The sequence below is a fragment of the Motacilla alba genome, chromosome 4A (assembly GCF_015832195.1).
Source record: "Motacilla alba alba isolate MOTALB_02 chromosome 4A, Motacilla_alba_V1.0_pri, whole genome shotgun sequence".
In the NCBI taxonomy this organism is placed as follows: domain Eukaryota; kingdom Metazoa; phylum Chordata; class Aves; order Passeriformes; family Motacillidae; genus Motacilla; species Motacilla alba.
The window spans coordinates 12,518,468-12,543,730 of record NC_052045.1 but is presented as its reverse complement, the minus strand read 5'-3'; the positions used below and the strand labels follow the sequence as shown (position 1 = coordinate 12,543,730).

Genomic DNA, 25,263 nt, shown 5'->3' with positions numbered 1-25,263 from the left:
GTGTGTGTTATTCAGAGTACAGAATTGAGCTCCTCAGATTCCACAAAAAATAAATTAATGTCTTTGTTACTGTGTAGGGAACATAATTGAGTATAATTTTTGATGGAGTTTCTCCAGAGACACAGAATTTAACATCAAACAAACAAACAAGTCACCTTTTTCATTCCCTCTCAGCAACATTTTTGTCACTAAGGTAATGACTGCTCAGTATGGTTTCTCTGAGTTCCACTGTGCTTTTGTGCCCCTGTTCTTTCATGCTCACTGACTGTTCCCATCATGCAGCCAGTCAGCTCAGCTGTCAAGAACAGAGCGTGGTCAGTTTTTCTCTGACAACGTGACAAAAGTTACCCGTGTTTCAATTCCCCTTTAAGAAGCCCAACTTGCTGCTGTCTAGATCCCTTTTTCTTCCTAGATTTGTAGCAGGTTTATTGTTTTCATAGAGAATGGCCACTGGAAAGTTTTTATGTCTTTTTCTTGTTTTGTTTTAACTAGATTTTAATTCACATATGCTCTGTGATTACTAAGTATGTTGTCTGGAAACAGTGCATTTTAGACTGAGTGACAGCCAGTCAGATTTAGGCTGAGTCTGAGATGAATCCACAGAGTGTTTTTGACTGTAGTCAAAACTACAGTCTATGAACTATTTAAAAGTTCAACCTCAACAGAGTTTCACACAGTTGGTACAGTCAGCAGTTTGTAAAGAGTAGCTCTCCTGTACTGCAGAAGCTGAATTGCAAATGCTTGCTCCCCAATCAAGGCCATCATTTTTGGTAAAACACTGTGGGAAACCTTGCATTGCATCTGTTGATGTTGTATTTGCCAAGGATTTCATTTTAGTAAAATCCACGTGTGTAAGCTTGGTGTTCAGTTTATCTCTGAGTAGAGTGCATTCCTCTGGAATGAAGAGCACTGTTTAATTTTGAATAACTTCCATCTCTATACCAAACTCTTCTCAGATATTATTTAACAGGAATAAATCTTTTAAGGCCTAATTAAAATTCTACTTCATTCTCTGTCTCTGAGAAATGAAAGAAAAGGATTTAAGCCTGATGGTTTAAATTAAGAATTTTTGTCGATTAATTGTGTTCGGCATCATTGCATTGCTGTGATTTGCAATCCCGTATTTGTAAATAATGTGATGGAATTTTTGATAGTTGCTTACTCAGTACCACTAACAGGTTGTGTTTGTTCATTATTACTGTGGAATCCACTCATGAAAAGACAGTGCCCATATTACAACTCAGTTTTCCTTTGAGAGGTCTTTCTCTTTTGATGACTTTCCTGGGTCTTCATTACCTTTGATTACCTCGAATTGCTGCATTTAGAGACTACCTTAACTCAGAGCCTTCAGGTCAGGTCAGATGTGTGTGTTTGGATCTGGACCTGATCAGGCAGTTCTGTTAGTTTGTGCTGGATTTACCAGGAACTCATTGCTTTATTCTTTCTTTTTTATTGTTTAAATTCATATGTTTGCCAAACCAGGTAAATACATTGATTCTTGTCTCTAACAGCGTTACTCACCTTACTCTTATGTGACTTAGCTTACCAGGGAGGAGGGAAGCAAGGGGCAGCTAATGGAATGGTCAGAGCTGGAGAGCACTGGGGGAGCTCTTGCTTGCTAAGCCCTACAGCAGCAGGGATCTCAGTCTGAGTTGAGCTCTGCTCTGTGTGTCTTCTGTGACACATGCTCTGCCTGCAGAGTGTTCCTGAATGAAGGGCTCATATAAATGAAAATGGCTCAGACTGTAGTTGCTGGCTACAAACACCTTTAGAAGTTGAGAAGAGTTGTCTTTTTCTGAAAGGTCGGGTGCCTCTCCTTCACGGTTGTTAGTGCAGGCTTATTGTCTTCCACCTAGAAGGATTACCAGGCTCTTTCTTCTCTTTTAACAATAGCACAGTGTAGCAGGATAAAAGGGTGATTAGGAATGAATGTTTCCAAAGAGCTTGGAATTTGTTACATCAATAAAATGAAGTGGCTGAGATTATTTTTTTAAACCAAAACAATTCTGCAAATGAGAGTTACTAGTTCTGCATAGTTTTGTTTTGTTCTTTCAAAATCCAGCTATAATTAAAATGTTTGGGAGTAGAGTTCTTTTGAAAATCTGGTGAAATAAGATATAGCATGTTTAACAAATCCAATCTACATGTTTCATTGGATAATATTTTATATTTTAACTAACAGGTGTACAGGAGGCCAGTTATTCGGGTAAGATTACCTTTGGCTAGCAGTGAACAGCCTCCTACCTGTATGTCTCTTGTGCTGTGTGAGATCTTGGTGTGTCAAGCGTTCTTTACCTCATTAATGGGTTTTATGAACCAGTCAGGCCATTTTGCTATGCAGTGCAACAGCTTCTTTGCCACAAAAATGCTTTATATACATTACAATGTTTTCGTGAGCAATGAAAGTCAATATGTAAGAGAGCAATATTTTAAAATTATGTTATGAATGTGCAATACTAACTTCAGTTTTATTACATTAATTTTGACAAAATGGATGCTTGCAATTCAGGTTTACGTGCTTCAGACTGCAGAGTACTGTGTTAGCAGCTCTAACATGTCTGTGCTAAAAAATACCAGTGGTAAAAGCATTTCGTCTGTGTCTGTCCTATTTAAGTGAGTTCCAAATTCATGCTTGCCTTTGTACTTGTTTTAAAGTTGTTACCAAGCTGTAACAGGATTGAAAGTTAGGTTTGAAGTTAGGCACTAGTGCAATGACCTGCATCTTTTTAATGATAATTTTGAGACCAGGGCTTGCCCATTGTCCATTGAAGATTAAAAAGGGCATGCCTTGTTTTCTTGCCCCTCTCTCTTAGTAACATTTATGGAGTGAGAAATGATCTGGATAGTGTTCTGACATTGTTCATGAAATGTGTCCAACACTTTTATTCAAACAAAGACCTCTTGTTCAGTCTGAAACCAAGAGATGAAGTCTGAATGGTTTCTTTTTCTCATCTGTGTTTACCTATTTAAAAATGATGTGTTTAGTCCAATCATACAAATCTGCAAATTGTTTTTTTTTCTTTTGAATAGATAGCACTTCAAATAATTGGTCTGAGTTGAGTAACAAAAAGTGATTTTGTTCAGTTGTTCCCAGTTCTGTGTAAAGGCTTTGATATTTGAATGGTCTGTTCTACTTCTTTGTCTTTCATATATTTAATTTTTTTTGATGTATTTGCTCATTGTCCTGCTGGTTTTCTTCCAGATTTCACAATGACTACTTTTCTTTGATTTCAGAAACAACTTAATTATGATCTGAAATTTAAGTAATTTCTGTATGACAGAATTCTACCCATACCTAAATGTTAGTAACATTACAACTTTATAACTTGAAAAGGTTTTTTAATTACTTACAACTTTTTAAACTCATGTAGAGTTCAAATTATCTGAAGATATCTGAAGTCCTTCCTCTAAGTTTGTTCTTGAGGGTTTCTTGTAGAAATACTGTAAAAAGAAAATTTGACTCCTAACCAACACTTGCAGATTTACAGAGGCTGATTTTACAGTCTGACCAAGTGAGTTCTTTGCATTTGAACTGGGAGTAATCGACTGTCACGAGCACAACTTCTCTCCAGTCGTTAAAGAAAGAAGACGGAAGAACATTTTTGGCTGAACATGTTAAAATAATTCCTTCAGCTGACCCAGTGACATTTGTGCTTCTCTCTGGTGTGCAAAAGGACCTTATGTTTATTAAAGAAATTGAACTAATGTTCAGGATTTGCTGCCAATGATGCAAAAATAAATTACCATGAAAATGAATTGTTTGCATATTTTGCTATGAGTAGTAATTTCAGATTCTGTAAAGTTACTGGCAAAGTTTCAAACAACAACATAGAAGTTGCTAGAAAGATATGTAAAACTATAAGATTGAGAGTTCAATTACAACATGTTTTACACAGCAAAGCTTTTTTTAAGTGTCTAGGTATTTCTATTTGATGTTGATGTATTTTTTCTGTGAAAGATTGCATGAGTTTTCCCATAATGCTGCCATTGCAAGTTGTACTCAATTTCTTCTATTGATAAGCATGTGGCATACTGAAATTCATTTTCTTCACTGTAAACTTATTTGTCTTAAAAAGACAGTACATACTTTTATGTTCTTATCTACCAGAACTGACTCTTTTGTGAAAAGGGGAGTAAATTTTTAATTTTGTGTTGTGCCGAGTAACATTCAAAGGATGCTGCTGATAGCTTGGATTTCCTTCTGTGGAAAGTAGTGTGTGCCAGGAGCGGAAGATTTTGGAAGGCTAAACTGGAGTTAAAGTATATGCTGTCTTTTTAAGGAAATTTTAAAAAGGGAAACAAAAAAAAAAAAAAGATAAGATTCTGTCCTTTCACCTGTTGTCTGCAATTTTTTTGCTGTTACTTCTCTCTTGCCCTACTGCTGCCTCATGCAAAGCAGGAGATTCAGGATGGACACAATGGCTATCATTCTGAAGCAGAACCTGATCAGGTGGCAAGTTTTACTCCTCTTTCATTCATTAACTATGTAGCAAGGTACTATAAAGTAGTACTCATACAGTGCATAGGAATCTTACTTTTCTCACTCAAGAGAAGCCCTAGAGAGGATTTAGTTGTAACTGGTTATGTGCCAGACAGAGTTGTCTTGTAAGATCATGTAGTCTAAAATATAGTACTGGGCATAAGCCCCAGCTTACAGAGCACATCCATCCTCAGTCTGTAAGCACTGACTGTTTCTCTGCACATTATTTTTTGTGATTGAGTGCTGAATGTAAAATTCCAAAATTTTCCAAGGAAATCTGAAGCCAGAGATCAGCTGAAGTATTTTTAGAAATTATTTATTAGTGAGAGCTTGGGGTAGTCTGTGTGGAAGCAGAGACACCCTGCCAGTTACTTCTGTGTGGGTCAGAGCTGCAATGCAAGGGGAGGGTTATTTGTTTGTTGTAACAAGTTACCCCATTGTATTTATTCAGGATGTAAAAAAATTGAGACCCTAATATATCATCATTTTGACCTGAGCCAGATCACTTTCTTACATGGTCCTTAACAGTCCCACAAATTGTTTTATGCTTTATTACAATCTTTAGTACATTTTAAATCTGAGCTGCCAACAAAGGACCCTAAGAATCCATCATGTATCATTCAGCAATGAAGCCATTTACCACAATGAAAATTTATTAAACTAACTCTTATTTTAAAATTGCTAATTGTTCTTCTATATTTTGTTATTACTTCATTCTTAATCTGACCATCTGGATCAAAATTCCTATAGTGAACCTATTCCATAACCTGTGGCACTGTTAGTAAGGTATTGATTGAAGTGTAGAGCATTGTGGGGTGCTTTTTGCTATCAAAATCACAAAGTTAAAATGTTAAATAAATAAAGTTTCTGCCATATAATTCTCTCAGATGAAAATACTCAAACATTAAATAAGCAGCATTGGAATTTTTAAAAAAGCAAAAGAGCTTTAAAATGTTCTCAAGTAGATAAAATACCCCAAATAATACCTGCATTCAGCAAAACACTAACAAATTATTAATTACTAATTTGAGCTGATCTTATTGTTCATATTTTTGTATGCTATTTATAGCTAGCATGTGAAACTAATTGTTGCATGAATGCTTCGTTACTAATATGTTACTAACATATATGTCTGTGTTAAATTTATACTACTTAGTTTTGTGTTTGGTTGTTTTTTGTTTTTCTCTTTTACTGTGGTACTGTTTAGTACAGTTGTGTGATTTTAAAAAAGACACACTTCTTGTGTTCCAGTAATCTGGTAGTAAAAGCACTTTGCATCAAAATATATCGATGTGGTACAGATGGAGAGTGAGATTTACTCATGATTTTGGATTTTTGCCAGGCACTGCGGGATGGAAACAAACTGGCACAGATGGAAGAGGCTCCACTTTTTCCTGGAGAATCAATCAAAGTTATCGGTAAGTGTACCACTGAGTACTGCACTGAATACTATTAAATTGCTGGTTTATTTAAAAACAGAATACTACTTCCTTTTGACTTTTGGTATTTCATTTAATGCCACTTAAAATTAGATGTGAATTTCTCTTCTTTGTCTTGTAAATCCTGATGTAGGAAGGAGAAATCAGATACAGAGGATGACTTGCTCTGTATAGATAGTATTTCTTTTCCTAAGGATTTTTTGTTCCATAGAGGTTTATATATTGTATTTCTGCTTGGAGGTGCTGAGGATATGTCATAGATTCAAAATTCTTACAGCAAAAAAGATGAAGTTATGGTGAACTTAGTTTCCAGTTCTTAGTGGGATTTATTTCACTTTGGCATGTGACAGCAAGCTCTGTGTTAGCAGAGCAGTACTTGGCTAGGAAAGAATACCAGTGAAAAAAAAGGGAAAACAAAGATATGGGCATAGAACTGAATTACCTGGAGATTGGGTGCATGTGGATCAGGAATTGCCACTCTGGTTGCTCTGTCTTTGGGGTGAGTGAGGGTGCTCTGCACCTGGGGTACCTGCAGATGCTGGGGACCTGCCTGCCCTTGCTGCAGCCCTGCCCCAAGTGCTCAGGAGCTGCTGAGGAGCAGTGGAGGAATTTGATTGCTTTCATTGTTGAGATAAAGACAACTCTCCAAGAATAGACTTTCCTAAAGAGGTCAAGCATCAAAATCTTATGGAGCTGCCAAAATCTTGTGAGTTTCAAGTGAAAATAGATTGTTATGCAACAAATGTCTGGAATAGTAAAACAAAGCTTTAACTGATTTGTTTTCCAGCTAAGGATGTTATGTATATCTGCCCATTTATGGGAGCAGTCAGCGGTACGCTCACAGTGACGGACTTCAGAATGTTTATCAAGAGTGTCGAGAGGGTAAGGCTGCACTATCTGCCTGTTGTTTCAGGTGGGAATGTTGCTGAAGTAGATTTCAGAAAGTGACAAATTCAGAGAAATGTGATGTTTCACAGCAGTTTACTAAACTAGAATTACTGTTGGCTCTAATGAAACACACATCAGTAATAGCAATTTGTATTTCTTCTATTGTAATAAAATCTATTTGTTTTATATACAAATTTCAGGATCCACCTTTTGTTGTTGATGTTCCCCTTGGAGTTATAAGTAGGGTTGAAAAAATTGGAGTACAGAGCCATGGAGACAATTCATGTGGTATAGAAATAGTTTGCAAGGTAAGGCATGGTAGAGATTTATTAATAGTAAATTATTTTAATTTCATTTTTCTGTAAGAAGAATCTGCCATCCCATGTGCTGTTTTTCTGTCTGATCAGTTCCCTGTATTTGAATTGTGCTTCATTTATTTCAATTCCTCTATGACACTTGCAGTCTTAAACACTTCTGCCTTTTGTCTGAAGAGTGAATTCAAAGGAAAAGTGGCAATTTTTATATCAAGCATCTCCAGTGACAGTCCTAGTTCTCTCATGAATGCTTACACAACTCTGTTCTGTTGGGGGTTCGATGATGTCAGTGACTAAATGTTCCATATATGCCTTCATTCAATCAAATGTCTTGTAACTGCTTTTTCTTTTTTTTTAATTTATTATAGAGTTAGACTGTAACTTTTTTTTGGCAGGATATGAGAAATTTGCGGCTGGCCTATAAACAGGAAGAGCAGAACAGACTGGAGATCTTTGAAAACCTTGTAACACGTGCATTTCCTGTTTCTAATGGGCTGGTAAGTCTTGAGATGGAGAGAGTCTGTCACTCCTCTTTTGGGAAAGTGTAGGAGAGGAAATACAAGGGCTGTATAGCAAACTTTGAAGTGTTGATTCATAAAATCTGTTGCAGAACAGGCAGGCCACTCTGACCCTGTGTGCATTTTGCATTAATTCATCAAACACGGCTGTGTCCTGCTATTGGTGAAGTTAATTTGTGCATAACCCTTGAGATCTAGGTTTGCTAAATGTTGCTGATTAAAAATATGTATGCATTGACTCTTATTTTCTGCAGTAGATAATTTAATCTAGAAGTTCTATCTAATACAACAACTAGGTACAATTAGTCTTGTTATTAGTTAGCTGCAGAATTCTATTTCATTTGCTTGTGTGAGTAAGGAGCTGGTCGGGAGGTAGGAAACCAATTTTCTCATCTTGGCATTGCTGTTGATGTGTTGTGTGATCAGAAGCAAGTAACTTCTATTTTCTGTTTCCTATCTTAGTTTTTTGAACTTTAAACTAATACTCCTACTTAATGGAACTCATACTTAATGGAAAAAACTATCTTCTTTTAGCTCAGTGTTTTCCAGTCTTGACTGAAGGTGTTATGTTTGTTTTCTTTAGATTAGAAATACTGGAGTGTTGACTGTTTTGGGGTTACTGTCCTTACAAGCTGTCAGGCAGTAATTTATGATTTTGTTTTGTTGGTTTTAGCCTCTTTTTGCCTTCAGCTATAAAGAAAAGTTTGCTGTTAATGGCTGGAAAGTGTATGATCCAATGGCAGAATATAAGAGGCAGGTAAGTTATAGAATAATTGGTGTATTTTTTTTCTCCATCTCCCTCAGAGCCATTTAAACAAAGAAAAAATATTACAGAAAAACTCATCATTTTCAGTCTGTGTAGCTCTTGCTACCTAGACTGACTTTCTGCATCTCATGTGTAGATAATAAAATGCAAGTGGCCTGGGTTTGAGTGTGTTCAGCACCTGCTAAAGTTGGTGGAGATACAGATGCTGAGTACTTGAGTGAATTGATCTAACTTGACATGGTTCTGAAATCCACATTTTTCAAGTGCTGTTTCTGCAAAACATGGGCATTATAAAAAATTGGATTTGAATAAGCATCACTAAACAGAAAAGGAACCATAGTTTATCATTTTAAATCTGCATTTTCCATATGGTTATTTTAGTTATCAGTTTAGTATAAAGACTTCCACTGGTTTATGATTCAGCATGAAGACCTAAGTTTATAGCTTATTTAAAAAAAAAAGTGGGCATGCCTTTTTTTTTAAGTATGCAGCACATAAAATTTTTCATTGCCCCTAGCTGAGATATGTAAAGGTCTAACCTGAAAAATGCAAAATTTTTTTGTTTCCATACAGGGCTTGCCCAATGAGAGTTGGAAAATATCCAAAATTAACAACACCTATGAGCTTTGTGATACATACCCTGCTGTTCTTGTTGTGCCAACCAGTGTAAAGGATGATGACCTCTCAAAAGTGGCAGCATTTAGAGCAAAAGGGAGAGTTCCTGTAAGTGAAATTTGTACAATAGAATAGAATAGAAGTGTTTTAGAAATTTGTAGCTTTTAAAAAATTGTTGGTACTCTTTTAGGTTTTATTTTTAAATAACGGTGGGATGGCTTCCTTCCTGAGTTGGGGTGGAGGGAAAAGAAAGAAGAATTAGACTCAATGGGTTTAGAACTGAAGGGAGCAACTCGAGTGTGGGTTTGATTGCACAATTATTGTGCTATGTAGTGAGTTTTTTGTTTGGATTAGCACTTGTAGGCCACAATGGTACCTCATGCTCTGGCATGTATTAGCTTGTGTTCTGATTTGGAGTAGAATGTGTCATAGCCATAGTGCTTTGCTTGAGAATAGACAAGGTAGCATTAGAACCCCTTTAAATATGTTAGATTTTGTTGGTTTTCATGCTTAGCAAGGTAGTATATAGATCCGTACTCTTCCACATGAAAGCAGTTTTTTATTCTTCCATTGCCCTTTTTTTTCCCCAGTTAGAATAATACAGGCTTAGTTGCTGTTAGAAATAAAAGCTAAGATGCTTAGAATCACTCTGTATTTCAGGCTCAGATTTGGGATGAGCAGTCAGTGCTAGTGTGCTGTGCTATCAATATGTTTTTGCATCAGCCTGTCCTTAAACTTGCATTTGTTGATTTGCCAGGAAATAATGTCAGATAGGCAGTGTGATTGTCTGGTTGTTCTCTGGCCTGATGCTTTTACAATAACATAGTAAATTAAATAGTTTTCTCTTGTTCCAGGTGTTATCCTGGATTCATCCTGAGAGTCAAGCAACGATAACACGATGCAGCCAGCCATCAGTTGGCCCAAACGATAAGCGTTGCAAGGAAGATGAAAAATATTTGCAGACAATTATGGATGCCAATGCTCAGTCACATAAACTTATCATCTTTGATGCCAGGCAGAATAGTGTTGCAGATACGAACAAGGTAGGTTTCTGTCATAACTGGCATTAGTTCATCAGCCTCATTACAAGGCTGAAGCTTGAGCCAGATATCAGAACGTGGAGAATCTGATGTTGAGAAGAGTTAAGAAAGGGTGCCTGAAGAGGGCAGGGGAAGGAAGGTAAGTTGCTTGTACCATTTTAGAAAGGTGGCAGGAATCAAAGGCAGCATGAAGATATAGCTGAGAAATTATGCAGTAAAACTAAGAAGGCCAAATCTTTCATTACTAAAATGGTGAAGGTATATGGATTTATTATCAAATGTAGCCTGTTGCAATTAAAATTTCTTTCACCTAAAAAAACCTCCCATTTTTTTTAGAAAAACAGAAGCCAAAAATGTTTTTATCAGCACTAGAATAATCCCTTCTCTCAGAAAATGCTAAAACTTGAGTAAAATAACTCTCTCTGCCTTATACTGAAGTCCTATACATGTTCTTCTCATTGTCTGTTTTTACCTTTTGAATGACAGGCTAAAGGTGGAGGATATGAAAGTGAAAGTGCCTACCCAAATGCAGAGCTGGTCTTTCTGGAGATTCATAATATACATGTCATGAGAGAATCCCTGAGGAAACTTAAAGAAATTGTTTATCCTACTATTGATGAGACTCGGTGGCTGTCGAACGTGGACTCCACCCACTGGCTGGAATATATAAGGGTAAAATGCTTTTGGCGTGAAAAGTCAATTACTTTTTTAAACCATGTTTTAAACTTGCACTTCTGAAAATATTGCTAAAATAATGCTGGAACTCCAGCATGTTGCTTTCATCAGAATAATCTTGTGGAAAAGCGTAATATTTAAATAATCACTTGGAATGCAGCATTTTAAGCATTCCATAATAACATAGTATTTCTAGTTAATTCCCAATAATACAGTATCATATTTACTGCTGTGTTTTATTTTCTTGAGAAGGAATGTTTGTGGGCAGTCCAGGGTTATCCCTCTTGTTTGGAAGAATGCACTGAGAACTTCAGAGTATATTTGAGCCACTGCCAAAAGAACTTGACTCTGAATTCCGCAGTCGTTCTCATCCTTCCCTCCTTCAGTGCAATGTTACAGTTCTTGTGATGGGCGCCTACATTTTCATGAGCTGTTTGTGACCAGTGATCTATCAGGCTATCATCTGCCCTATTATTTAACATAATATTAAAATCAATCACTACCACACTCAGTTTTACAGTCAGTTTCACTAACCTTTGCAATTATTGTAGAGTAGTTCTTTTCATTACCACGTTAAATCTTCTGTTTATGAATAATATGGATGGAGTGTAATTTGTTTGATTAGAGGCTGGTTCAAATGTCACTCATGCAAAACATGTTTGGGATCATTCATTCGTTTGACACTCTGTTAAGCAGTGCCTGCTGACAACTGCAGCAGAGCCAGTAGAGGGAGCAAACACGAATTAAGAGCCAAATCTAATGATGTTTTGTAAACACTTTAATTTTCTTGTTCTCTTGAATTTGAACTATTTGAAATAGCATTGGGAATCTAAACATCTGGAAAGCTTTTCTTATCAGCCTGGCCTTTTACAATTGTCTGTTTTGTGTTTGTGGTCACCTTTCATTGCCACTGACTCTGGTGGGGTTCTTGGATCAGGCAGTGTCAGGAGTGAACTTTGATACCACTGTCAGACAGGTGACAGTAGCATAGCAATTGGAAATGTCATTTAAATTATTTTGAAGAGTTGATGCATGTGTGACATTCCTCGTGGATCTGTCCCTTACCTGCTACTTCACTTTAATGGTACTGACAGCAGGAGCTGCGGGCTGATTCCTTAAAGGCTGCCATTATTGTATTGATAGTATCTCTCTGAGATTTCTTCCACGAGTTCTTTGCCTTTTGATTTGGCTTGCAATAGCACTGACAATCCACAGCTTTACTCTAAACACATCTGCTGTTTTCTGGGCAGCCACAGTGTGGCTGTGTGCCAGTTGAATGCAATGCATTACTGGAAACTCACCTTCCACCCCCTGGCACCCACAGTGCTCCAGAGATGGTCTCGGGGTGAAGGCACCAGTAACCCTCAGTATGTGCAGACAGTAATAACAACATGAGTAGAGGCACTTGGAGCTTATTGCATACCGGGAATATTTTCTGTCTGAGGGTAAAACTTATGCTATTAAGTGTTTTTCAATTCTCATTTTGTAAACCAGTCCAGAGCCAGTTATTTGTTAGGAGCCCTAACTGAAATACTGTGCTAGTTACCAAGGTTCGAGAAATCTGTAAAGAATAATAAATTTGTATAGGAAGCTGTTTTCTAAAGGCTCTTGTCCGAGGTGGAATGAAGTGCTTCACATACTCCTCAGATATATGCTGAATTAATAGTAAATGTGTTTTCTGTCTCCCATTCCCTGCTCATTTCCTGTACCTGTTCTATTTAGTTCCAGCTGTTTTCCTTCAGAGGCATCTGTGTTCTCTTTAAAGCAAGCTATTGCATACGTGTATGCTAAATAGATTTGTTTTCTGCTTTTATTGAAGACCAAACTGGGTTAATATTAATGCAATAGAGCTTTCCAACTGAGATAATTGGCAGTTAACTAGTTCATACCAAAAACCCTGCTCTCTCACAGACACTTCTGTATTGTTGCTTGGTATTTCCCCTCTGGCATCCTTCAGTTCTATCATAATACCAAATCCAGGCTGTTGATGGTCAGCTCAGAAGCTGCACGTCATGTATACTTCATGCAACAACAAATCAGAACTGTCTCCCAGCCAGAGGGTTCTGGGTTTGTTTGGGTTGTGTTTTGGTACAGACTAGCTGGATGCTTTGTCCTATTCTCTAAACTCAGTAGTTTCAGTTGAACTTGAAAATGGAGGAAGATAGAGTGATTGGTTAATGTGAAATGAACTTCTGAAAACCTCAAAACGTCTGCCTTTGGAATAGATTACAGTATTTGGTGTCTTTTCATCATTATACAGAATATCAATTAATTTAGAGAAGGTATAACCAGGCTCATCTGTTATGTGCTGCTAGTAATGGAGAGCTGGTAAGCTCTCTGTCTGAGCAAGAGAGTGCACACTGTGTTTGTACCTCTAGGGACATGCACACCACTGTTTGTAAACCTCCAACTGAAAGCATCAGGATGATTATGTAGTTAATCTGAAATTTTAAAACATAATGACTTAAAGAGTATAAAATCTTAATTTGTTTTTAGTAAAGTTTTGGTAGTATTTAATACACTTGTTTCTTTGTTTTTGTTTTAAGATGCTTCTTGCTGGAGCAGTTAGAATTGCGGATAAAATTGAGTCTGGTAAGACCTCTGTAGTGGTGCACTGCAGTGATGGCTGGGATCGAACTGCACAGCTCACTGCACTGGCCATGCTCATGCTGGACAGCTATTACAGAACCATCAAGGGCTTTGAAGTTCTTGTAGAGAAAGAATGGATAAGTTTTGGACATCGATTTGCAATGGTAAGGTGGAAAATTTAATGTACAGTTTGTCACCTTCAGGGCTTTTACTTTGAATAGCAGTTTTTTCACAGTACTCTGATGCATTTTAGTTATTGTCTGTGGTGTCCTTTTAATGATCTGAGTGTGTCAGAGAACTGTGATCCGTTCATTTTTAACAAGAAACCTCTATGTGACGTATAATATAAAGTACATAAAAATGAAGTGGTTTGAATGCAATGGTGAGAAAAAGTCATGGGGCTTTTTTATGAGAATGAGGGATTGTAACTTATGTTATGGAGAACCAAGGAAAACAATTAAGGTTTCTAAAGTGTAAAATGGCTGGAGTTATTACTCTGATTTAAGGTTGAAGTGTTTATTTAACACATGAGCTAGTGGGGAATTAGAATAAATTGTTATGACATTCTGTGGGCTCTGACTCTTAGGATTATTTAGTAGAAATGGCATGTAGTTATGACAGGTGGATATGGAATAACCATTTTTTCAGTTCAGTCTTAATAAATTCCTGCCAGTTTCACTCACTGGTAGAAATCAGTGGCTGGCAGTAGAAGATGGGGAAGCAACTGGTAGAGCTTTCCAGCTCTGCTCAACGCTGAAGGCATGTCTGTAAGTTAATATTGGGATGCATTTTTAGTAGTTGAAAAATACAGGTTAACATTATGGAAGACTTGCTTGTCTTGTTCACTCCTGGAGCATATTTAATAGTTCCTGAGCTTTGCAGTGTTGGGATGGTACTGCAGACACACCAGGCTGAAATCCTTGTGCTCTGATTCCAGCGAGTGGGACATGGAGATGATGATCACGCAGATGCTGACAGATCCCCCATCTTCCTGCAGTTCATTGACTGTGTTTGGCAAATGACAAGACAGGTAAGATGCTGAAGAGTGTATTTATATGAGTCTTTATCTTGGAAACATAATTTGTGTAGGAGAACACATTCCTTTACAGAGTAGTAGCATGTTTACCTGACGTTGGTGGCTCTGTAGCTGCAGAAGGAAATTTCTGTTGAAAGTGAGGTACAGGGAGCTAGAGTAGAGATTTTGTCTTGAAACCAAAATACCAGCATTTTTTTTCTGTTTAAAACAGGATTACAAAGGGTTTGCTGTTTATATAAAGAGTTGTTGATGAAATAAATTATTTGCTTGCATGTTCACTGGTGGAGTAAATGTTTGTATGAATTTGTATTGTCCTTAAGAAACAGCAAAAATCTGGGCTGATTATGAACTGAGGGTAGTAGAGAGTTCATTTATATATGTCTCAAATGTGAACATTTTCATTCTTATGTATACAGGACAGCATTTATACCACACAAGCCTGTTCTCTGATAAGTTTTCTTACTTCCATCACTGCTCTTACCTCTAGATCAGGGGAGATGTCTGAAATTAGTGATTCTTAAGATACCAAAATACTCAGATTCCCATTTTTGTTCTGAATTGTTAAGTTATCAAATGTATTTAGTCTTTGTTTTTTTTATTTGTGCCTCCGTGGGCAAAAACCTAAGCTTTTTTTGTGGTTTTGTATTACCATTCTTCAATGGGGTTATTGAAATAGGTTGTCCACCTGAAGGCTTTATTTCCAAATGATTTAGAAGTTCTCACTGATTGACTCCTTTGGTTTTTACCTTCCCCTCTATCTTTTCTTTCTTCTTCTTTCCTTTTTTTTTACCTCCTTGAAGCCTAACAGGGGTCTGTGCTTTTATGGTAAAAGCTTTTACACTGAAATCTCTATGGTATGTGATTTGTTTTGAAGGGAGGAGGGTAACAGTCTGGTTCCATATGATCCTAGCACTCCCAGATCTCTTACCTTAGTCTTCTTGTTCTGAGCATGGTTCTTAAAACTTACATCATAGTTTCCAAAACTTGTATTCAAAACAGTCATCTTTGGTGCTTTATGAAAGTTCCCTGCTGTTACACTGGGCCCTTGTCCAGGGGGTCTTGTAGACTTTCTGTTTATCTGTGTTTCAGCATTAATGTGCTGTTTAGTGGGGCTGGAGAAAATAAATGAAAAATTCTGTCCCTCTTTCAGAGGAAAGCTAATAACAATAGCAAAGAGGAGCAGTTCTAAACACCTGGTAGGAACAAAAGTCCTCTGGGGAGATCCTTAATTGAGAGCAGCCTCTTCTGTTTTTGTGATCTCCCTTGCTGCCTCCTATTTCTTGCTATAAACAGTTTAGTTGCCTCTCGTTTAAAAAAGGGAAAGGGATGGGGGCAGAGGGGGAAATCTATGAAACATTTTGCTGATACCACATCTGTTCAAAACCTGGATCCAGAAATTGTTCTGAAATTCATGAACAGCCGTGACATTGAAAAATCATTAATTTTGCACAGCAAAAAAAAAAAAAATAGAAAAAGTTATTCTTGAACAATTCTTTCCCACTTACTTTAATTTTTCAGTTGACTTGAACACTTAAGGGAATAGATGTGAAGACTGTGATTACCTTGACACAGACCTTTGAAAAACAGGATTCTGTTTTATCATTGTGTAGATCATTTGCTCATAAAACAGAGATAGTTTTGTGCTTTAGAATTCATGGTAAACATATGTGAAATGTTCCAAAGCTTAAGTAAGTGTTAATTACTGGGGGGTATAAGGGCACTGGTTTGGGCGTGGGCTAAAAGGAAGCAAATAGTCTCTTTTGGGGTCTAAGAGTTACATTCTTATAACAGTCACCTTAAAACAGTGAGAGAATCTCTAACTTCCCACTAAGATACAAATATCCAGATAGCTTCAGACAATGAAATTTAGGCCTTGACAGCCTTATATTTCCCCTTGGATTTATGGTCTTCATGACACACAAAATAACAGAGAACTTGAGAGCAAGTACATTGACATCAGATTTTAATAAAAAACCTCATGGTGAAGTGATTTCCCTCCTCTGTTAGTAAATTGTGGTGATACTGAGTAGCAGATGTCCAACTGGAAAGGCCACATGTGAGCTGATGAAATACTGCTGCCTGGTTAAAAATGGAACAGAACTGTAAAATTTGCATGTAGCACTGCAGTTTAACTTCCTACCTTTCATGCACAGAACCCTCACAGGAGGAAGGTCTGCAGAAAGTTTCATCCTGTTTGTTACTGAGTGTCAGCTGTGGCTGTAGATGCATTTTTCACTGGATTCAGCAGTGCACTGTTCCTCTGTCCAGTGTTCAGTTAACCATTATTGTCCATTGCACAGTTGTTCTGCCAAGTGTTTTAATGTTACTGTAGTACAGAACAAGTTAATTGATGAAAAAGCAAGTGTGTTTTGCATGTCTCTGAATCAAATGCCACTTCTCATCATCAGACTTAAACAAGATAATTTATTTTTTTAAATGCCACTTTACAAAAGCCTCCAACAACTCCCGCAGCAACAAGTGGGAGATTTTAATGACCCGCGTGTTTTCTCATAATTAGTGGATTTGAGAAGAAGTAAATTTCCATTTGGGGAATTTTTCCACCTGAATCTTCAAGCAGACGCTAATAGGCTTGGAACTACAGAGAAAGGCATTTTTAGGTCAGTGATTTTTCAGCAGCAGTAATAGAAGCTCTACAGTCTTGATACATCAGCTCCAACAGTACAACTCTTGTATCCAAAGACCAGGCTTCAATAAAGTGCTATCACTTATTAATAAACTAGTTGGAGAGCAAGCACTGATGTATGGAATTTTGAATATGCTTCACTGGATTGGAATAGTGGCCATGTCGGCCTCCTTCTGATTAGTATGGACCTGTCACAACACAGAACCCTGATGTGACAAGGCTCATTAAATGCTTTCAGTTAAAGAGAGTCCCTTTAGGAGACACTTTGTCTTCAAAGTTTTTTCCAAATATCATTTTGATGCTTTGCAAATTATTTTTGCTCTCTGTGTCTGATTGCTGCTTTGAGTTGGACACAGCAGGCTGAGATCTGAGACCCAGTGAATTTTCTCCTGACTTGGTTCAGCACACCTGCTTGTCAAGTTCTGTTGGTACTTCCGTAAAGTAATAGCTGTGTTTTTAACATCATTGTTTTGTAATTAAGTTTTGGCATGATTTCCTAGAGAGAAGGAAGTTCAAAAGTAGTTAACTTATGAACATGACTGAAAAAGGGATTTTGATAATCTTAGTTTCCTCTATGCTTTATGAAAACAAATGGTGAGGAGGTTGAAAACAACCCATGATTTGCAAGAGAAGCCCCAGTGTGAGCACACTGTGCTGGTGAACAGTGCACAATCTCTAGCAGAGTCATAGAAGAGAAGGCTCCCATTCATTTTCTGTGTCATGGTGCTGATGATCTCCTTACTTAAAATTTTCAGTCGAAAGGTGGTATGTGTTAGCTGGAGAAGTCTTGGAAAGAGAATGCTTTTACAATGTTTGTCTTAGATCAATCTTCTTTTTTTATGAAACATTGTTTAAAACTTAGCTCTTTCTGGGTTTAATACAAGCACACCCATAGTGTGTTATTCAGCTCTTTACTTTCAACATGAATAAACATTTGCCCTTCATAAATCACAGCTGACACTGAAGAGGAATTTCTGGATCAGCTAGTTCCCCCGCAGTCCCAATTGCTGTTATTCCTCCTAACTATAGGAGTCATCTTCAGTTTAAGTAGCTCTTGAGGCACTTGCCAAGGTATTCAGTGTTCTTTAGTGGCACAAAACAGAAACCAGTCCTCTGCTTCCTGCACATCTGAAATATTGACTTAAGATTTCTCCATGTAGCAGGAAATTCTGCCTTATGAATCTAAAACTTTCTCTCTAACACTTCTCTGAAGATGTGCTCTTTTAGAAGGAATGCACAAAGTTTGTTTCATTTGTCCTGAACATTATTCTCTTATTACATGCTCTTTATTGTAAATGAGAGAAATGCTACCTCTTAAGTTTTCCTCAAGTCTTCTCAATTTGTTATTGTTCTAAATGCCTACCATTCCATGTCACACTGGACACAAAGTTATTTTGGCACATCAAGCAGTTGCCACAGGTAGTCTTACCATAAAATTTGATTGAAGAAGGACTTTTTCCATCTGAATGGGCAGCAGCCCATGCATTTTGCAGTAATTTCTTCCTTTATTAATTTTTTGAGCTCTACAGATTAGGAGAACCATTTTCAGATTTCTGACTGTTTGTCTTAGAATATATCAGGTAACGTCTGCTTGTGAATAAAATAGCAAATGGTGCTCAGGGGAGTAAGAATTCTTTCATTTCAGATGTACAAGATTTACTTTCCCATACAGAAAAAAAGGGATTAAAGGGTTATTGTATATAGCTGATGGTAAACTCAGGGTGAAATGGAGAAACGTAACTTACTTGAATAGAAAGTGAAAGAAAAGTTTTAATTAAATGTTAAGCACAATGTATGTGTAGTAGTCTTCATTATTCAATTCATTGCATGTTGAAATAGGAAATAAAACTCTTAAATGCCATTATCTTCTTTTTTTCTTCTTTTTTTTTCCCCAAAATGTTTTCTTGTTCTGTAATAAGAGATATGAACCATATGTTTAGGAGGGCTTGGGGTAGAACAGAACACTGTTAAAACTTCTTAAAATGGATTGCTTTATATCACCAGTTTCACATCAGCTAATGTTTGTATTCTGGTATACTTGGATAATGAATGTAAAGTGTAGCTCTGAGAAGTATTTGTAGAGAAGTATGTAGGTGAAATGAATTATTGAAGTGGGAGTTACTGAAACTGCTGAGTTTTCCTGCAAATAATCCCTAAATAGGACAAAAATCTTAACTGGATGATTTGGTTACTTCTTTTGTCTGATTTTCTTCCTTTCTACACTGCTTAAAATAACACTTAAAGTAATTTTACCCTTTTTCTAATATCAGTTTCCTGCAGCCTTTGAATTCAATGAGTTATTTTTGATCACCATTCTGGATCACCTTTATAGTTGTCTCTTCGGGACTTTCTTATGCAACTGTGAAAAAGAGAGATTAAAAGAGGTAAATAATTAGTATAATGCACATTCTTGATTTTCTGATTTTTATATTAAAATGCTTAGAAAATGACCTAAGAATGTCTGAGCTGTGTTTTTAAATATATTTGTCTCAGTCTTAAAAAACAATGCAGACATTAAATTTCATGGTATGACAAATACATACTGAACGCCCTGCTGTTAAGTGAGGTGACACTTAGGTGTCTTTAGTTATCATCTCTTTGGGGGGTTGAGGGTTTTAGTATGTCCTCTTGCATGTATTTTTAGCCAAAACACAAAATTTTAAATAATAGTAATAATCAGATTATATTTGCATTTCTTTCATTATTTCCAAAGGAACTCCTCTGGATGACCTGGCAGGTTACTATAGGACATAACTGGATGGAACTTGTGGTTGAGGACTACAGAAATTAAAATTATCTAAATGATTGAAGTTAGGATTCAATTAAATATTATGTGTTTGTGAAGAAAAAAATAGAAGTTCATTGCTATTCCAAGTGCACTTTTGCTTACTTGTGGCTTTGTTGTTTTTACTCTCATTTTTTTGAGCAAGTTACAATTCCTTGTTATATTTAGTTCTGCCTTTTTTTTTTTTTTTAATTTGTCTCCACTGCTTCTGTAGGGGAAAAGTTGCATGTGAATACCACAAGATGGAGCTGAATAACGTTCTCAGCAAATGCAGGGTTTCCACACAGCTTTCTTTAATAAATAAATAGTCAGATGCAATTTTCAATAGAGAAATGCAATTTAAGACACAGCAGTAGTAGAAACACATGCTTTACAATACTGAAGGAGTTTAAATTTGCAAGATGAATCTGATGTAAGTTCAGATTCCCAGTCTTTGATCTAACCATTATTATGCTGATTAAATTTAGAATAGTACAACTTTCAGAAGTGCAAATAAAGGTACAAGTAGTCAGTTTAAAGCATAATATCAATTATTTGTTAGGAGCAAATAGTATGAGGGGGAAGATTGAAAAATTATTTTTCACAGACACTGTTTTGGATCTTCCAAACTCCCTGTCTCTTCACTGATATTCTTGTTAGAGCTAATCTTTTTAGTTTAGTTGGTCAGTGTGTAACCATGTATTTAAGTAGCTGTACATATTGCTGTAAATTATGAGCAGTGCAGGTTGCTTTTGCTCAACTAGCCTTAGTGTCTCTGAAGATAATACATCTAAATCTCCTTTCTCTATTAGCCTTGGACCAAAATAAGTGTTCAGATGTTTTGCTAAAGTTTTAAGGCTGTTCAGTGATCAGCTACTGGAAGTATTCTCAGACTGCACGTAATTTTCTAGTAGATAAGGTTAAATTCTGAAAGAATTACTGATATATAGATAGTAACATCATATTTTAAAATTTTGCAATCCATCTTATGATTTTTTTTTTTTTTTTACTTTTTTCAATCAGGAAGTGAGCACAAAGACTGTATCTCTGTGGTCCTATATAAACAGCCAGCTAGAGGAATTCACAAATCCCTTCTATGTAAACTATGAAAACCATGTCCTGTATCCTGTTGCCAGTCTGAACCATTTGGAGCTGTGGGTGAACTACTACATCAGGTGGAACCCCAGGATGCGGCCTCAGGTATGAGCTCTCACATGTCTTCATGTTTTACTGAAGGTCACAAAGATTAAGAGAAATTATTATTTTTCCTAGTGTCAAATGCAGCATTTAATGCAAAAGTGCTCATCTGTTGCACATATTTCAGCTGATAGGGAAGAAGGTGTTCGTCATGACAATAATGCAGGAGGTGGTCAAACTTGGGAAAAGGATGTTTTCCTTCTTCTACAGTCACCCACAAACTAGGCAGCTACAGTATCACTGTATTGGCTTGTAATGATTAACAGTCTTTTTTTTTTGTCAGAAGATTACTTTTATAATACTTTTATAATGCTTTTATAATACTTTGTAACACTTTTTAATACTTCTATTGCCTTAACCTTGTCCTAGTTTTTGTGTCCCTTTGTTTTTAATCATGTTTTGCCCTTTCCCCAGCACTGACATAAATTACAGCAGCAGTTTCTGAAAGAACTGGACTATACCAGCTCATTTTGCAGGCTGTCTAAACTAAGCATCCCGTGGATGCTTGTTTTCAATTGACTTTTATACTTTTAAGCTGGCATACTAAAGATTAAACACTCCCCATACATGCTCCTTGATTCATCCAGTATTTGTTCTTATAAGTAATGTCTGCTATTCAGATAAATCTCTAAATCTCATCAGACAAATGCTCCATATGTTCTCATGCTTAGAAGTCTGAAGGAAGAACATTCAGATTGTGTCACAACCATAATATATCTGAGTGTGCTACACCATCTCTTTATTAAGGTAACATTCCAAGGTACCTCCAATATATTATGATAAATTACCTGTATTAAGTGATTGCTCAAAAGGTGCTTTCATCTTCTAGCAGTTAGAATGAGATGTGAGTTTCAGATTTATTAGACATCCACAAGTCAGAGGCTGTTGTAAAAGATGGTTTTCCAAGGTAAGTTTCAAGGCCACTACACTGGTAGAAGTCCAGGTTTCTGAGAAATACCTTTTAAGGTCTTGGAAAAGTCTGGATTGCTTGCTTTTCTCACTGAGGTGTTTCCTCCGAGCTGCTTTGTTTCTCTTACTTGTTAAAACTTTGAAAGATGGTGTATTTTAGGCTATATAATTTTCAAGTGGAACTGTCAGCTGCTTTTTAGTAAAATACCATCTTTCTTTCAGCCTGTTTGCTGAGTACCATTTGGGTGGTGTTTGCACTAGCTGCAGTCGTGTTGGTTTATGACTTGTATGTGATTAAGATCTCCAGGCCCTGAGAGCAAGCAGGCTTTGTGAACCACATGAAAGCCAGTCCTGGTCCAAAAGAGGGAGGCTGGGGAAGAGATAACATAATGAGGAAATACCAGAGCTGTCATGTCTTAGTGAAAGCTCTGCTCACTGCTGAGTGCTCTGCCTGCTTCTCTGGGAGATGCTCCTCAGTCACTCTGGCACACGAGACTCATTCACTTCTAGAGCAGGTCCCTCCATCAACAGCTGAAGGGAACAAAATGTGCTGGTCCTGGTAACTGCCTTAACTTTCCTGCCACCTGCTTTTCTTGAAGAACTCAAAAAAGTGTTTCAGCTTTTTAATTCTGCCATGTAAATTTTGTCTTGATACATCATCCCTTTCTTCTTGTCTCTGGCCTGAATTTATGTTTATGACCAACATTTGGGAGTGTTTGACATCTACTTGGACAAATTAGCAGCAGAAATTACAATTTTTTTTTTCAGAATTGCATTCACCAGTCTAATTATGAAAGCACAAAGTCATACAAGCAAGTAAATAAACACTTTCTGCAATCACAATATACTAAGTTTGCTTTCCTCTGTGCTTGCATTGTCTGGTGTCACTCCCTGTTAACCAATTCAGTAGCATTCGGATGCATTCAGTCACAGAAAAAAGGCAATGACCCTTGTGACACCCAGCAGGTCTTCACTTATCTTCAGTGGAAAAATTTCTTAATCAGTGGATTTATTAAAATAATGGGCATCCCTGCCTACTGATAAAAGGTGATTTTGTTGAATACCTTTTAATGTCTTCTCTTGATTTTCAACTAAATATAGAGAAAAATAAATATTTAACATGAATAAGTTCTCTGATTATTAGTTCAAGGCAACCTTGTGCTGTTTTATCAGGTGCAAAAAATCTTTAGAAAACTAAACCATGTTTATTGTTTTTGAGGAGCTCACCAAAAAGGAGAAAAATCCCAGTAGATGAATTTAAGGGAAGATGAGTAATAGTACTTTGAATATAATCAGAATGGATCTTTGATACCTGTTTTGAACCAACTTGGTGCTATGAGAGAGAAATCTCACAGAAGCTGAAGGGCAGGTTCTGGTTGGAGGCAGTATTTTAGGTTTTCTTATTTCCACTTGATTAGTGAACTTGATTTTCAAATGGATTGAGAGAGGTTTCATTGCACTTCATTGCCTTTTCTATTGGAAATGAGTATATATGACCTGTAATTTTTTTTTTAATTTGAAAATTACTGAACACTAACTTGATATAACCTTTTTTTTTTTTTTTTTGTATTATTGTACTCTGTCTTCAAATATCTGTGTCTCAACCTTTACCAGTGTGGCACAGTCTGAGTATATTCTTCATTGCTCTGGGACATACAGAGTTTACCATCATTTTTATGTTCTATAAAGATTGCTTAGAATGATGTACTTCAGTTCTGTCTAAGCTTTGTGGAGGCCTGAGATGGTGGTGTTGATCATGTTTATTTGCATCAAGAGCCCTGTTTATTTTGTATTGCAATAGATCTTGTGCACTTAAGGACACACAGCCTCTTTCCACGGGGTTCAAAGCTCAGGAGTCTGAGAAGTGAATACTGTGGAAAATTCTAGGCTGAATGTGGATATCTCTTGTTGCTAAATTGTGCTTCAGCAAGGTCATTCTAATTCTTAAGTGAAATAAAATTTTCTTTGATTTGAGTTTGGAGGCGTTAGGTCATTATTGGCTTCTTGTTCTAAGAAAATTAGATAGATCTAAGTTCTGTCTTGTTTGAGTTCATTGACTGAGACCTTTTTCAGATTTGCCCTTTCTTTGAGATGCATAAATGTGTATTTGTATTTGTGGCATGGGGAAGAGAAGCTTTTCCATGCTCTCTTACAGAGGTGTGGGATCTGTGGGTATGGCCTTACAGATGACCCTGCTAGTCTGGAATACAATATGATATATTTTCAGTTGATATATATTTTTCCCTTTTCTGTGTAGTCATTTCATCCTCTTCTTGACACTGATTTGAGGAGTTGTGGCTGCCAGATGTCACTGGGTGTCTCCTTGGGCATCTCTGGAAGGTGGGAGGACACAGCCATGAATGTGATCTCTGCAGGGGCAGTGTTTTTGAGCTAACATACCCCATCATTCATATATGCAGAGCAAGAGTGAAAGTTGCAGTCCTTTCAAGTCAAGCTGTGAGAGGCAAGGAAAAGAATGCATTTTAGTCACCAAATTTTGCAAGTCCATTAGGGTATGTTTAGTTCTTTTTATGCTTTCTTGGAAATTATGTTTTAACCCTTGGAGGACAGGGCTTAGTTTAATTTTGGTTTTTTTTTTTTATTTTTATATGCCTGGTTATTTTTCTTCAAGCTCTGTTCTGTAAATTTGGCCGCAGTGTTCATGTTGAAACCATAGAAATCCCTGTAATTTTTTTCAAATTAATTCTTTTCTTCATGTGTGTGGACTGTCATCCAGAGTAAAAGGCTAGCACCATCTATCACCTAGAAGTTCAATTCAGCTACTGTGATGGGATCATCTGATAAAGGCAATCTCAAAACTTCTGTGCAAGAGTCAGGGAAATTCTGTTGGCTGGTTAGCAGCTCACTTAAAGACATGAAAGGGAAAGGTAGGAATAAGTAAAGCTGTTTGTTCAGTATACACAGAAATGACTGTAAAGTATATAAATAGCTTACAATTGCTGCTTTTATTTGATGCTATTGCCAAAGGATTTGATGTGTTGAACAGTTGAGCAATCAGATGTTAGCTGTGCTTCAGTGTCAATAAACACAGAATATTGTATAGTGAAAACAACAAATAAGATCCTGAGTGTCACTGGGAAAATTGCTGACAATAAACTGGAAAACATAATTATTGAAATGCTTTATCCTGCATGTAACAGGATAACGTGTAACTTACTGCATATAACTTACTGTCTGGCACATGGAGTGTTCATGTATTTATCCCTGCCTTAAGTTACACTGCCTGGGATGTTCCCCTCCCAGCAAGTTGACATTGGGATATTTTTGAAAGTCCACACATTTGATCTCCCACCATTTTGTGGCAGGACAGAGCTGTCATACAGCTTTGGAACTGCTTGGCATTGCTGGTCCTGAGTCCCTCTTTTTAA

The 25,263-nt window shown here is 36.9% G+C and overlaps 1 protein-coding gene across 11 annotated transcripts in view; it reads left to right on the top strand.

The window, feature by feature from the left end:
- The window catches only part of MTMR1 (myotubularin related protein 1), a 37,972-nt gene that overhangs the window by 3,399 nt on the left and 9,310 nt on the right, over positions 1 to 25,263 (top strand). For 2 of the 11 annotated variants that reach the window (XM_038123107.1, XM_038123116.1), the window contains exons 3-16: positions 2,183 to 2,206; positions 4,397 to 4,453; positions 5,823 to 5,898; positions 6,707 to 6,801; positions 7,008 to 7,115; positions 7,517 to 7,618; positions 8,313 to 8,396; positions 8,979 to 9,128; positions 9,875 to 10,063; positions 10,547 to 10,732; positions 13,282 to 13,488; positions 14,262 to 14,354; positions 19,275 to 19,388; positions 20,792 to 20,968. In XM_038123107.1, the coding sequence (XP_037979035.1) occupies positions 2,183 to 2,206; positions 4,397 to 4,453; positions 5,823 to 5,898; positions 6,707 to 6,801; positions 7,008 to 7,115; positions 7,517 to 7,618; positions 8,313 to 8,396; positions 8,979 to 9,128; positions 9,875 to 10,063; positions 10,547 to 10,732; positions 13,282 to 13,488; positions 14,262 to 14,354; positions 19,275 to 19,388; positions 20,792 to 20,968 (1,662 nt within the window). The remainder of the gene's footprint in view (positions 1 to 2,182; positions 2,207 to 4,396; positions 4,454 to 5,822; positions 5,899 to 6,706; positions 6,802 to 7,007; positions 7,116 to 7,516; positions 7,619 to 8,312; positions 8,397 to 8,978; positions 9,129 to 9,874; positions 10,064 to 10,546; positions 10,733 to 13,281; positions 13,489 to 14,261; positions 14,355 to 19,274; positions 19,389 to 20,791; positions 20,969 to 25,263) is intronic. The other 9 variants (XM_038123111.1, XM_038123117.1, XM_038123115.1 and 6 more) reach the window with 7 other exon arrangements.